The 15,231-nt window shown below is 41.0% G+C and overlaps 1 protein-coding gene across 2 annotated transcripts in view; it reads right to left on the bottom strand.

Moving 5' to 3' along the window:
- CELF2 (CUGBP Elav-like family member 2) overlaps nt 1-3,596 on the bottom strand; it is a 376,801-nt gene extending 373,205 nt beyond the window's left edge. Inside the window, exon 1 of one of the 2 annotated variants that reach the window (XM_063397060.1) lies at nt 2,879-3,596. In XM_063397060.1, the coding sequence (XP_063253130.1) occupies nt 2,879-2,931 (53 nt within the window). In that variant the 5' untranslated portion in view covers nt 2,932-3,596. The remainder of the gene's footprint in view (nt 1-2,878) is intronic. The other variant, XM_063397061.1, reaches the window with a different exon arrangement.
- Nucleotides 3,597-15,231: the final 11,635 nt, after the last annotated feature.

Below are 15,231 nucleotides of genomic sequence, written 5' to 3' on the forward strand. Positions count from 1 at the left end.
CATTCCCTTCATTATTTCCTTTCCCTTCATCCATTCCTTTCCCTTCATTATTACCTCTATTCAGAGGTCAAAGGAAGTGGTTCCAGAGGGTTTGGGGAGCAGGGCAGAGGAGCCAGAGCTCAGCTGACATGGGGGTAACCAGCACCAAGGCTGCTCTGAGCCCCTGGGGATTATTTAATCCCAATGTAAATATTCCCACCTGCTGCCTCCACAGGATCTGCATCCTTCAGCCTTCTCCCAGCTAATCAGGCCTCAAACTGTGATGGAGCCACAGAATAAATTACAGGGGTGCAAAAAGTAATCAAAATTGAGAATTTACCAGTGTAGGACACTAGTGCAGAGCTGGTGGTGGCATTTGCTACATCAACTCATTTGAGTCTGAAAGAATTGGTTTGTGCACCAAAATAAACACACAGAAACATTTCTCTGTTTCTTGTAAATATTAGCTACGAGCTTCTTTGGGGACACACTAAATCCAGGAACTTCAGAGTCCTCAAACAGGTTGGAAATTGGCCCACAGAAGAGAAACTAAAATTTATAAGGAGAGGTAGAAGTGGCATTGCAGTTGAATAAGTCACTAGCCATATGAGCTATGTGATGACTTCTAGCTCTTTTTCTTTTTTCTTTCAGTGATCATTCTGCTCATATTACCTATTGCCTTTTCCCACCTCTTAACCTTCTACATCCTGCAGTGGCGCTGCACAATGTCACATCTGTGCAGAGCTGCTGCTCTGATCATACACAGAAACCACACAGAAATGTCCACACTTAATCACATTTTTGACCTACTCTGTGTCCATACAGCTGCAGTCTCCAGATTCACACACAAAGTTGGGAAACTTCAGGCATCCTGTAGGGAAAAAGTGCCTGGGAGATATTTCTTTTAGAGGCATGTAAAATGGTTTTTTTTAAGGAAACAGGATTCTTCAAGAGGGCAACATTGCCTCCTCCTTAAATCTTCTTGACTTTCTGTGGGCCTGACATTGGTCTGAATTTAGGCTTCAGGCTCTGCCAGTGTCTGTGTGAAAGGCAAGTGAGCAACTTTTTCATGTTGGCCTGAGAAATCTTAAGGAGGAATTCAAACAAACCTTGGGAAGTGAGAAACCATTTGCAGGTGGTGTCTTTCCAACATGTTTATTGGAAAGAAATGTTTACTAAAGGGTGTAGACGCTGAATAACCAATCGTGTTCTTTGTACTGAACTACTCTATAAAAGTAGAATTTAGAAGAATAAAGTTTGCTCTCATTTTTACCATCATGGAGAGTCATGTTCTTATTTCTGTGCCGTCCGAAAACCATAGCAACAACTTTCATGTCCTCTGTGTCATCCTTCAGCTCTGCACAAACCTGGCATCACCTGACTTGTCTCAGGAGCGCTCAGAAATAGTCTCACAGAGGTAGATAAATCTCAAAAGAGTTCCTAGAATAGCACTTCAGGAGCACACACACTGTAAGGGTGACACGAATGGGACTCAGCAGAGGCTCCTCAGTGGCACTGGGGAGTGTCAGGAGCCAGCCCAGCCCCGCTCTCTGCGGTGCCACTCCCTGCCCTGCCCTCCATCCCTCAGCCCATGCTGCAGCCAGCATCCACCCTTCTGGAGTCAAACACTAACTCTTCGTTCTGTGCTGACAGCCCCCAAAACACCCCGAGAAAAAAACCAAAATAAACTCCCAATAACCCCCCCCGTGCCAAATCTCACATTGCAGGCGAGGGCGGAGGGTCTCAGTGACCAGCCCTGCACAGAGGCTCAGAAAAGGGTCTGAGGATTTTAAACTCTTAAAATAGAAAGTTCAGTGAGGGAAAAAAACCCTTAGTCATGTAAGTAGACTTTATACTTTGAAGTGTTGTTTTTCCTCTTTCAGTTCAGAGCGCAGTAGGTTTTTAAAAAAAGTTGTATCAAGAATCTAAAGTATACTTTAAAATATTACTGTTCCATATATAGCATAATAATATCACAATTCACAGCCTGCAATCCTTACAATTTAGCCAAGAAATTATTAGGTGCAGGCAGCTTCGTGTTTTGCAAAAAAAAGCTGAGAGGTATCTACGCAACTTTATATTTAAGTGATTTTATAATTTTACCATCTACACTCCCAGATGTTTCCACTGTCTTACTGAAGTTTCTGCAAACCATCTGCAAACTTTTATACGCCTGGATTCTCAATAAGGCAAAACAAGGCACTTACAGCAGCATTAAACACAGACATTTAACACTGTGGATCTTCAAAATCTGCAGCAAACATTAATGGGGATATTTCCCCCCCTTATCATTTTTTAGCAGGTCAATTTACCATTTTTCACTATGCAAATTGAAAAACCCCCAAACATTAGTGCTGAAGGTAAACAAGAAGCAACTTTTAAGTGCCCAGCACATGTTTTAAGAGAGGCAACAAAGTGTGGAAGTTTCAACAACAACATGAAGCAAGCACTTCAGTCCCCCTTCCTTCCCCCAAGATTATTTTCCACTTCTTGATCAACTTTCATGCTGTTTGTTTTTGCTTCTCTGGAGTTTTCCATTCATTTCCATGCAGAGCACAGCAAGGAAAGCAGAGAGTTAACACTGCAGTTGCAACTGGTGTGAGCCTTTACTATTAACTTGAATTTACAGAGCAACCTCTCCTTAAAAAGAAATAAGAAAAAAAAAATAAAAAGAATTCCTCTCTGCACTGTAACACTGAGAAGTATATTTAAAAATTCTCTCTCGGGTCTCTCTAAACATCTGTTCAAAGGTTTTGCTGTATCTTTAAAGGGCTCTAATTACCAGAAACTCCTTTTTTACTTAAGCCCAGGGCTCGCATTTCGATTAAAACTCAAGCTCCAGTTAATTTAGGGCTAAACCCAAAATGCCTGTACCAAACAGAAGAAAACATAGGCCTACCTTAAAACTTTCCAGCTTTTCAGAGGATCCAAGTCAGAGATTATAGACACCATTGTAGGAATAGCAATAATAAAATACGTATATTAAAAATGAAAAAAATAAAAAAGAAGAAAAACCACGGCAGGGAAGGCTAACCACAAAAGCAGCAAGTACTCTACTCAGTGTGGGAATGACAACAAACCCAGCACAGCTCTTCCTCCTTCTCAAGCTGATAAGCACTTGTCCCAGCTTCTCTCCACCCCCAAAATCAATCTTGTGCTATATTGCTTCACAGTCCCAGTTTCATTTCTTCACCACTACCTTTTAAAGCCCTTGTAATCTGCTCCAACTGATCAAATTTGACCTTTTTGTAGTCCACTTTATTCCAAGCACAGCCCTCAGTTAAATCTCTCTTTATTAACACCGTCCTTCTTGGCTTTCTTTTGGAACAAACACAGCTCAAGCTCGAAGCCTCAAGTCTTTGCCAGCAATCATTTACAGATTACTGCAAGCTGCACTCTTCTCCTTTTGGGTATTTCCTTCTACCTTTGAGGTTTGTTTTTATATTATTTTCTGAGGGTTGTTGGTGGTCTCCCTTCCCCTGTTCTGTGCAGGTTGGAGTTTGACACTTTTAAAGGAGGGACTTTCTGCTGCAACTCCTCTCCCACCCTTCCCTCCTCCCCTTGTCCCTCACCCCCAGATGGAGAGACAGACACGCATTAAAAGCAGTTCACAACCTTTAGAATACAGAATAATCTTTCTCCCCCCTCTCTGTTCTTTAAACATATTAGAATTGATAGACTTAAACACAGAAGCTGTGCTTGAAATGCACTGATCTAAAGCAAGACTGCTATTATGGAGGAATAATAAAAAGTCTAATCATGCAAAGCCAGATGTAACCCTTTGGATGTTAGAAAGGGGAGAAGGTGTCTATATAGTTCCATTAAATCAATTTATTTTTTTACTGCTTAAAAAATAAATGGTAAGGCATCCTCCAGATTACTGTGGTGATCTGAAAAGTTGTGCAACTGCTGATAGTGTGTATTTACTTGGGAAAATCGACTTGATTGGCTTCTTTTGTGCTTCTGTAATACTTTTGACATTGATTTTCCTCTATTTAAATATTTCTCTTGCATTTTTTTCCCTTCTAAATGTTTTCCATTCATCCTGAAAATGACTGTAACCTCCCTTTGAGCTCCGCCAATTCATTAGGATTTCTGGAAATTCCCAAATTAAAATTCTTTTTTTTTGGGGGGGAGGAAGCAAAACAGTACCTTATGAAGTGTTCAGTCAGAACCAAACTACCCCAATTGGTAGATACTTCCACTTTGATATTTATATCACAGGCATATGCTCCTGGTTTCCTTCTGCCACTAGTTCTCTCTCTCTCAGAAAGGAAAAAAAAAGAAAAAAAAAGAAAAAAAAAAAAAGAGTTAAGCTCAGCCTTTGTATATTAAAAGAATCAGTAATATGGTGGTCACAGGGAGATTTGGGAGATCTGGAAGTGTGTGACAAACCCATGTCTATTAATACTCATAATAAGACATAATAAACCTTAAAGTTTTCTATTGCCTCCTTCTTTGGTGAGATAAAATCGAGTTGTGCCTAAACCATTTTGAGGCTCCCTGGTCTGCTGTGAGCTGCCTTTGGGCAGCCTGAACCCCCCTGCCTGCTGCACAAAGGCAGCACAGTCCTGCCCTGGCCAGAAGGTGACACTGAGGCTTCCCACTGCCCAAAAAAAGAGAATGTGACCACTCTGCCTTGTCAGACAGCAGCCAGCTGAAAGTGGTCAGACAGAAACAACCAGTTTTAGATTACCCAGATACAAAATGCCTTCTTTGCTCAAAGGCCAGAGCATCACTGACCCCTCATTTAGGAGAAACACGGAGTCACCTCCTGCCTCCCTCTCTGCCTCAGCCAGGGAAAGCTCCTGGCTCAGCCCTTGGGGTCAAATCTCTTGATCAGTTTATCAAGCCAGGCCTCAAGTTCAGACTTTGGAATTTTACATCCTCCCCCAGGCAATGCTTCCAACAGTTTTGCTTTGTCTCAGAGGGGTGTAGGGAGGATAAACACGTCAGAGACAGCTGATGGTGAGATTGCAGGTGCAGATCTGGGGCAGGAGGGTGGAGGACAGCTGGGGGTTACAGAGGTTCCACCTCTCTCTTAGAGCCAGAGGGGCACAGGGTGTTTCTCACCTGATACACACATATCTCTGAGCAGCTCTCCAGAGATAAGGCTTGTATCCAGCTCTGGAAACTTCGGGTCTTCTATTTATTTAACTACAGGAGGTGAGCAAGATGCTTGTAATGGAAAATTAAATTCAGTTTTTTCTTTGTGGAACTGAGGAAACTTTTTTTTTTTTTTTTTTTTTTTTTTTTTTTTTTTTTTTTTTTTTTTAGTATGGAAAGCAAATAAAAAGAGATTGGTCAATGTCTCTTTTTTCCTCCCAAAAGTTTGTAAACAACTGTTATAGATGTTAATCCCTTGTTTGAGGCTGGGGAGGACATCAATGATTGCAACACACTGCCTTTACTCTCTCCCCTGTTGCCACGTTTGCTGGTTTTAGAGCTACATTCACCTATTTTCCTATGTAAACTTCTCACTGAATATTTTATATTGTGCAAACACATTGATGACCAGGCTTGAATTAAGAAAAGTTTCAAGCTTGGCCTACAAAGAAAATAAAAATCAAAATACCCTGACCTCTCGTGACACAGTGACAAGCCAAGTTTGTGTTCTTGTCACATCCTGTTGCAGGTCAAGGTGAGAAAAAGGCAAATGCTCTGTCTTTATACCCCACTGCACCAAGATGCTCAGTGTCTTACTCTGTTCATCCCAAAATTCCACAAACTATGTCTATTTCAAGAATTTTATCTCTAACAAGTACATCTTATACTTTCCATACATACATTTTTCACTGTCTTCCCACAGAAAATGCTCCATTATTTCTGCCAACATATCCACATGAGAACTATACTGTAGGAGTAAATATACTTCTTCCTTTCCCTTTTGTGCTTATTGTGGTTATTTCTATTTTTTTTAATCACAAATTCTTGTGCCTGGATCAAAAGCCATGTCTCCATCTTGCAGGACCTTGCTGGCATTTTGCCAGCTTTTTCTACAACACTGAGGACAGCAACTATAAACCTTCTAAAAATAAAACTACGAGATCAAGTTCAGCACAGAGGAACTTGCGACAGGCAATGGATTTTCCAAAACAGCTTCACGTGTTTCACAGGGGCATGTAGCTATAGTAGGAGAAAACAAATAAAAAAGAAACAGAAACTCACTGTAAAATTATTTTAACTCTTGTGCTTAGATAGCAGACTCCAGCCCAGCTTTTAGGCAAATGTTTTTTTCTCTTAGGGTTGAGGTCTTTGTATTTAAAATTTTATTTTTATGCTTTGAGTAAAGAAGTTTCCTATGATCTTCAGCTTGTTTGCCAGGAAACCGCCAGCACATCTGTGAAATATTACTTAAGCAAATTTATTACAGCTAGCCAGAAGGCAACAACCCCCAAAATTTGCTCTACCTGCTGAAATCCAACCTATTGTGTAATTTGGGTCTTTCATGCCATGACACGTTCCCCCAGTGAGAACTTATCGGTTCTCAGTTAATATGATAAAGAAGTATAAGCTTTCCAAGATTTTGAGTCATGTTAAAGTAAATATATATATATACTTTTGAAAACAGCATTCCTGTATACACACATACACAAAAGGATCTCTAAGCAATGTCATCATCCTTAGTTTAGACAGCTGTGGAGCCAAAAAAGTTCCAGATCAGCTAGCTACAAACATTTGAAGGTCAAGTACAGGACAAAGCATTTAAAAAAGCAAAAGTAGTTATGGCTACTGAGCATTAGAAAGATGATTTTATGCCATGAGGTATTTCTTTCCCCTCCCAGCTCTTTCCTTACCAGAATTCTATTGGACTGAGACCTCCATAGCGCTGGGCAGGACAATAAACCAAGTATAGTAAGCAGTTTGGGTTTGTTATTTAATCTTCTTTCAAGGGTGTTATCTCACTCAAAATATTTTAGGAGCCAAGGAAGGTCTGCCAGAGCACAACCTTTTAGTCAGGGTGCCCAGCAGCCTGGTTATCAGGCAATAATAGAGAAATAAATAACCTTCTAGCATCTTCCCAATACATATTTTCCGTTGCTCTTTCATACAAAGCAATATTAAGTTATTTGAAAGAAATCTTGGTCTTTTACCAGGAAAACCTCACTCTCCCTGGGGAGCCTGTTGTTAAACAAAAGCTCAGCTATTAAAGAGTGGCCTCCAACTCCAGGGCTGCTGTTGGGGGCTGATAAAGGCTCTTCTCCAGACTGCCTCATGCTGTCCCTCCCCATCAGCCTTGTCACCCCCCTGCCTCTCCTCCTAGTCCCTAATGCCTCGCCTTTTAAGCAATGGAGTGACTAATTGAAAATGCATTCCAGTGCTTTACAAGCAGCTTTTTCTTTCTTGCTGACCAGCCAAATGTTTTAAAGTTGGCAAGATGTTGTTTTAACTTGGGAACTTGAGCACTTGTTCATGGCCTGGATGTGTGAAAAAATTCTGGCTGAATTCAATAATTCTGATGGAAAAAAATAATTAAAGATCTTACTCCTAGAACTGGTATAAGTAAGTCCAAGCATTACTATGAATATTTAAAGCTAGTCCATTCCTTCTTGGTGAAATACATAATTTGGGAGACAAGAAATTTTTAGTCCCAAATCTAAGAAATTAACAAAGCCATGCACTGGTGCTTGTACAGAACCAGAGGAAAAGCAGCCACAAACAGGCATAAATCCAGCTGACAATTACTCTTTGGGAATTGGGAACTGTAACCAAAACACCCCGGAGACAGCAGTGGCTGATTCACTGCAGGTCAATGGCCAACTGGGCTGGGATTCAGCACATCTTATCACACACTGTAACTTAGAAGTTGGCTTCATCCAGCAGCTGCAGAGATTGAAGGGTTTTGTTTCCTTGCTGATTGTACAAAGCCTGCGCTTTAACAGTTAATCATTAATCTAAAATTGCATAAATGTGTCTCATACTTATCGACGTCTCACTTTTACAGTCTGCAGAGACAAACTTTCAAGAGATGGTATTTTTTTTTTAATCCTGATTGTATTTTTAATGGATTTTCAAGTAGTTTCAGGTTTTGCTCATGACAACTGCAGCAATAAAAAGCCTCACGAACAAAGATGTGTTTTGTGTCTATTCACCTAGCAGAAAATCACTATTACGACAAACTTCGTTACAAGAGAAATGCTTTCCAGACAAAGTCATCCCCAAACTCCCATCAGCCTAATTGTTTTTAAGGTGTTTGTAGTTCACTTTAAACAGCATATGAGCCAAACATTTATGTCCTCTGCTGAATTTCTCTTTGCTGGCCAGCGGGAAGGTTTCTTCGTTCTGCAGCACTGGCAGAGTGAGAACACTTCTGTAGTCTGAGGCAGGGCTTGCCCTTCCTCACCCAACAGAAAGAATGAAAGAGAAGAAAAGCTCCTTGTATTTGCCAGACATGTTCAAAAAGGGCTCCTTGCACACCCCAATCTGCTTCTTTCATTCCATTTGGCAGAGTCAGGGGTCAGATTTGGTGCAGAGGAGAAACGCAGCCGTTAACTGTTCCAGCGCCACAGCAGACTGAGGAGCCAGAGCTGACTCTGCCTGTCTTTTCCTTTCCATTCTTTTGGTGTCAGGTCATACAGTGAACACCAAGAGGTCCTTATGAAGCCTTATGAAAAGGTTATTGTTCAGGCTGCCTTCATAATGTAGCCCAGAAAATAAAAACTTTGGTAATGACCTTAATAAGTGCTTTGTTGTGAAGGCCATGTTTTCACATGGACCACAGCTGCATTTGTACAGCCCCAATGCCATCTCATGCAGCGTTGGAGAATAAATCCAAGGGTAATTAATTTATGCTGAATGCATACTGTAAAATGTTTAGGAAACCATTTCCAAAGAGACAGAACAAAATTAGTGGCTCCACTTCCATATCTGTCTTTTAATAGACTCTTCAAATATTTACCTCTGGTTTTCTATCTATCACAGAAGTTCAATGAATAAGATGATTATTGGTAAGGGACTAGGTAGAGATATTCAGTTAATTCCTCTCTCTGTCTTTCTTCTTGACATTGAGAAAACTGTTTTTGTATCTGTGCCCTACTTTCCCATCTGGGAGGGACAGACACCACCCTAGCAATCTACAGAGCAGAACACTAGGAACTTAATAGAAGACACAAAAATTGGCAGCTTTATGAAATTCCCTCCTTTCCAAGACCGTTTTAAGCACAAATCAACTGAAATACTGGTTCATCATTCAGTGTAAAAGAACATGATCTGTTGAGACAGATGGCTTCCACCACTTCAAAAATTAAAGAGTTGCTGTAGCAAAGTAAGGAACCTCTGAAGCTTTACAGAAGAGATCTATACCATACCCCTTAGAAAGAAAATGATTTAAAAGCTCCGAAGTCCTAGAGAGAAATAAGGGGAAAAATAGCAAAAGGGAATAATTATTCAATTAGGAAAATGGTGAAATAAATGGCCCATTTCTGATATTCATATTTATTAAAGTACATTCAGGCACATGATTTTGAAGGTGTCAACCACAAACACCTATTTTATGCACTGAGATCATATCTGTTAAAAGAGAGAGAGATACAAGGTCCCTTGTGACAGAGTGCTTTGCTATTGACCTAAAGACGATGACATGTAAGTAAGGAAGGAGAAAATGCTTCAGATGTCAGAGCAATCCCATACGTGTTTCATACAAAGGCACAGAGGGACATCCTTTAGCCTGTGTCTGAACTGCACCAGCGCAGGCTGAGCTCACCCTGATGCTGATGAGGATTCAGGATTTGCTGTACTCACTGGAGATAACAAAGTTTCATTTTCCCTTCCTATTACTAAGGCTGGGAAGAGCTGACAAAACAGGAAGGCAACTTTTTGCCATAACAGCTGGCAGGAGATTTTTATAGACACAAAAACCAATTAAATGTCCTGATTCTGGGCATGTAACTCCCCTGGAGCCTTTGTTTAGAAGTGCTTATCTGCTTGCATAGGCACAAGCATCCACAAATCCACGTATAGGTGTGTGTGTGTATCCAAACAAAACACCACGGAGTGCACTGAAATGAGCTGTTGCTCTCCTGAGGAAAAACTCAACATGTTATCCCTGTGAAAACAGTACAGGAGAGAGTTTCATAACAGTATTACTTCATCAATAGAAGGCTGGCATTAAATTCAGTTCTAAAGGACAGCTTATCCATAGAAGAAGTTCACTCTAAAGGTCCTAATTCAGGGAAAGTCAGAGAAAGCCTTTTTCTGATGTATTGAATGCAGTTGTTTACCTTATCTAAAGAAACTTCTTTAATTTCTGAAAAAGCAGTAGCACATTTTTTCCCCTTTCTGAGGACCACTCATATTAAAAAGGAGCATCACCTAAACATTCATTCATTCATTCATTCATTCATTCATTCCCATGTTGGTCATTCCATTACTTCCTACACCTGTTCATAAAAGTTTTGTATCTTTCAAAGCATTAATAGCTATTGTAGCCCAGGTTAAATTATTTATATATGACAAGTCAGAGTCACACATATAATTTATTTATGGGAGATACTTCCTTTCCATTCAGAAATACCCAAAGTCTCATGCCAGACTTTTCTCTCTTGCTGACCTCATTTACACAAGCCCAAGCAGGTTAGTGATTTTTCTCCCAGACAAGGCCTAGGCTGTGATTCCAATAAAGAGAAGCACAGGTCCCCATGTTGAAAATAAAACATTTTTATTGCTTTCTAAACCTCGGGCATAAACATTCATTGCTTCATCTGACAAAATCCAACCAATAAAGACTGCAAAAAGAGTGAGATTAATAGAAGCAGCTTTCTAGAACATAGCACTACCCTCTAGACACTGGAAGTCTTGAAAATTGCACATCGTAAAGTTTGGTCTGTAGAAGAGCAAGGAAAATACCCTTCTTTCCTTATTTGAGTGTTCAGCCTAAGCAAATCCACACTTCTCTGGAAGCTGCAGGACCTAATACAGGCTGAGCCCCCCATGTCTAGACTGGATTTGTTGCTAATAATTCATGGGGTGTCCTTGGGAAACTTCCTTCATTTCACAGGTTCCTGTTATAACAGGCCTGCACAGATCAGTAGATCATAAAATCACAGAAGGCCTTGGATTGGAAGAGACCTTAAAGATCATCTTATCCCACCCCCCTGCCATGGACAGGGAACCTTCCACCAGAATAGGTTGCTCAGAGCCCAATCCTGAGCAACCTGGCCCTGGACATTCCCAGGGATGGGGCAGCCACAGCCTCTCTGGGCAACCTGTGCCAGGGCCTCACCACCTTTTATAGTAAAAAGAAAAATCTACCTAACATCCAATTTAATTCTACCTCTTTCAGCTTCCCATCTTACATTTCACTGCTCCCCCATCTGACAAATTTAGAGGACTGAATTACAAATTGTCTCTGTTGCTCAACAGCTGGGAAGGAGTTCAGTCTCTGCCTGAGGAAACCAGGAGGTGAAGATGGCAGGTTCTTCAGATAATTTACCTTTCTGTTTTAGTTTGTAGCTTGTCTGCAAATGAGAAGTTCCAGCTGTTGCTAATTATTCCTTACCCAGTAGTTTGAGAAAGCTTTTTCCTCTTGTAGTGTCTAGTCACTAACGTGGCTGCTTTAAGTACCCCCAAGACTTCTTTTATTTTTTCTTTTAGTTACCATCTCCTTGAGAAGTAAGCAACCTTCTTTTCAGATTATGGATGCTGAATCTAAAATTCGTGCTCATTTCATGATGTCAGTTTTGAGTTCAAGGTTCATGTTGATGTTGTAGATGTCACAGCCTGACACGACACTGGGCCTAAAACTTCTCCCAAAACTCAATCATCCAGCTGAGGCCTCTTTGGGGTATTCATTGGCTGTGTTCCACCCAGTTAACCTGTGCTCTGTTGGTCATGAACAGGCACAACCTTCCCTAGACTGTCAAGGGATGCAAAATAAAAAACCTTGAGTGCCATTTTGCACTGTAATGTCATAAGGGAACAGCATTTTAAAAAGAGCTCCCAGGTTACATTTGTAACATTCTCATTAGTCTTATTATTGCCAAATATTTTGTGTCTTATATTTCCCCTTTTGCTGACAGCCTGTGCATACATGGGCCAGCCCAACTGCCTTTTTTGAACTGACATAACCTTTACCATGGCCATGGCAGGGCAAATAAAAATTCCTCTTCAGGGCAGATTAACCCAATCTACATATTTAAGAAAATCTATTCCCAATAAATGTTTCTAGATATTTACATTTGTATGGATTAGAAACAAAATTCATTATCCTTGCGTGATAGGAACAAATAATTCTGCTGTGTTTCAAATACAGAACCAAAATATCTGTCACCCAGGATCTAGAGAAACCCATTGCCCACCTCCATCTTTCCTGATGTGCTATTGAAAATTTTACCTCTGGATAGTGATGACCTATACCAAGAGTTCATACACAGAATGAAGTAGGAAAGTACTTTAAATGAAACTATTTTAAAAGATTGTTCAGTCCAGCATGGAGAAGCAGTGCCATTTTTTATCCTTACCTGTACATGCTGAATATTTTCCAGCTCTTGCTGAAGCAAAAATCTACTCCCATCTTCCACCTGGCCCCTCTCCCCCACCATCAGATGTGAAAATGGCTTTTGTGAAACCACCTTAAACTGCTATTCCAAACAATTTTGTGACCAAAATTGTCATGGGAAGATATCCTGACCTGGGTGTCAGGACACCTGGAATGGAGAAACAACACTTGAACATTAACATAGCACAGAATCTTTTCTTTCTGCTGTAAACCCTGGCACAAGACTGGAGGAATAGTAGCTGCAGCTTCATCAGCCATCGAGTTTGGCAGAAAGGAGAGCTTTACCAAGATCAATGAAGTGTTTCTGATCAGGATTTATTCTGTAGGTCTGCTCAGAGGAGGAGGAAAGGGAAGGTGCTCTCCCCTCTGCAAGCACTGCATGTGAATTTATTGAGAGCTGTCACCTGAAGCTGAGAGACTAAATTCAGTGTGTGTGGACACTCTTTGAAAAACTGCCAAAGGCTTCAGAAATAGGAACATAAATTGAAGGTGAACAAAACTGCAATTGAATCTATCTCCAGCAAATATAATTAAGAAAATAACCTAGTGAATGAAAAATACATTGGACTTTTAGAAATCATGTCATTTTCAATAATACAAGAAAAGGGTTCCTAAAGGCAGGAATTCCCAAATTGGAGAGTGATAGAAGAACCATTTTGAAGTAAATAGGCTATCCCAGAGCCAAAGACTGTTCCTGCCTTACCATCAACAATACCAGTGTGTGGCAATAATGTTCACAGTCCCCTGAGCTACAGCACTGCTGTTTGCTCTTGGCACACCTTCAGCTTTTCCCACTTGGTCGTAGTCCTGACAGCCACCCCCTGCTCTGCCTCTGGCTTCTCTATTACAGCCTGATGTATTTCATAAATTTTCATTTTTCCCTATTCCTCCATTTCCCCCCTCATTTTGCTGTATCTCTATCTAATATTGCTGTCCATACCACTGGGATGGCATAAGCTTCCAGCCAAAGGTATCCTCTTTCCTCACTGTGGAATTATGATAATCTAATAAACCATGAATAAAGAACTGTCTATTTTCCAATCAGTTTCATTCAGAATTCTTCTCCTTTGGAAAATTATCTCTTTGAAAGCACCAGTATGTGAATGACTAGCAGGTATGTACTCAGTTTGCTGTACTGAATGTAATCGTGTCATGATCATTCATCCTTAGGCAACACAGTCTAGGGACAAATCCATCTTTATCCAGCATAATGAAGTCCAGGAGAGACTTTGTTTGCATCGAGCACAATATCATTTATGTTTGAAACTTAAAAACCCCAAACAAATCGTCATCGATTATTTGCTACCAAGTGCATGGACATAGCAGCCTTGACTCAGAAAATGAAATGATTGAATCCTAGAATGAGCTGGGTTGGAAGGGACCTTAAAGATGGTCACAAACCAACCCTGGCATCCTGGACAGGGACAGTTTCCATCAGATTGCTCAGTCTCCTGTCCCACTCCCTTGAACACTCCCAGTGATGGGGCCGTCTCCCATCACGCCTCGATTCTCCTCCGTGTATTGCTGAGTGATGCTTGTGGAATAACAGAATAACACATCCTGGGGTTTGATCTGTGTCTCTTGCTTGAAATAGCTGAGTGAAGTTTGGTTTTGGCTAAAATCAGCACAAGGGAGACACCTTTGCATCACCACATCCCTGTTGGGTGTGCCCTCTCAGTCCTGCCAGTGCAGGTGCAGGCCGTGGGTTTAGTGCTTCTCCTGCCATCCACGGTCCATGACCTTACTGACCTGCACAGATCTTCCCAGCACCAGCCTCTGGGCACTTCCTATTCCACTCATTCCTTAATTCCACAAATGATTCCATTTCAAGCACCCTGTTTTGGCAAGCATGTTTTACAGAGACCCATTTTTCAGATTCTTCTTTTTGAGCAAGCTGGTGTGACCTCATGGCTGTCCCAGCTTTGATTAGAGACCTTCTGAGGTCCTTTCCAACCCCAGTCATCCTATGATCTTTTTATTTTTTTCTCCCACTCCAGCCATTTTAGGCTGTTTATGGGTAGAGATAATAAATCTGTTTATTCAAATCAGCAGTCTGTCAACAAGATAACTGTATTAGATTTTTTAAATACAAATTTCCAGTTCCCTTGATTTTATTCACAGTACAGAAAAGAATTACCTCACGTAAGAAATAAGAAAATGTATTTCATTGATAAGCAGGTAAAGTTTTGAGTTTGGACTGCCTGGACCATCACCTATCCTTCTAAATAAGCTAGTTTAAAATCCTCTTGGCTGTTCCAGCTATGATTTGACTGAAACACCAGCACTGTGTTTATGGTTTACCAGCTGAGGGTCAGGCTGACAGTGGGGAATGGGGGGGACTGATCTCCAGTAGATCTCAGCCAGGTTGTGTCTTTCACAAACCTGTAAATGAGGCTTTTTCCCAACATTCCTCAATCCCTGAAAGGTCTGCTCTGCTGTGGCTGTAGCATGCCAGAGCCACCCTGATGTGCCCTGACTGCCACTCTCCAGCTTGCCACATTACTGAGATAATATGGGGGGCAACATCTGCTCCCCTGCATCCTTCCAGGGCTCAAGGAGCAAGATGTGGTGATGAGATTATTAAAAAAAAAAAAAAAAAAAAAAAAAAAAAAAAAGGAAGAGAACAGGAAAACAAAGGCACATGTTGGGATCTTTTGAGGATTGTGCAGCAGCGGAGGCGCACGCGGGGATCTGGGGGATGAATCATTTCAGGCAGGCACAAACTTTCCCCACCACTTCCCCACCTTACATGAAAG

Source organism: Prinia subflava, chromosome 4, assembly GCF_021018805.1.
Source record: "Prinia subflava isolate CZ2003 ecotype Zambia chromosome 4, Cam_Psub_1.2, whole genome shotgun sequence".
Lineage (NCBI taxonomy): Eukaryota > Metazoa > Chordata > Aves > Passeriformes > Cisticolidae > Prinia > Prinia subflava.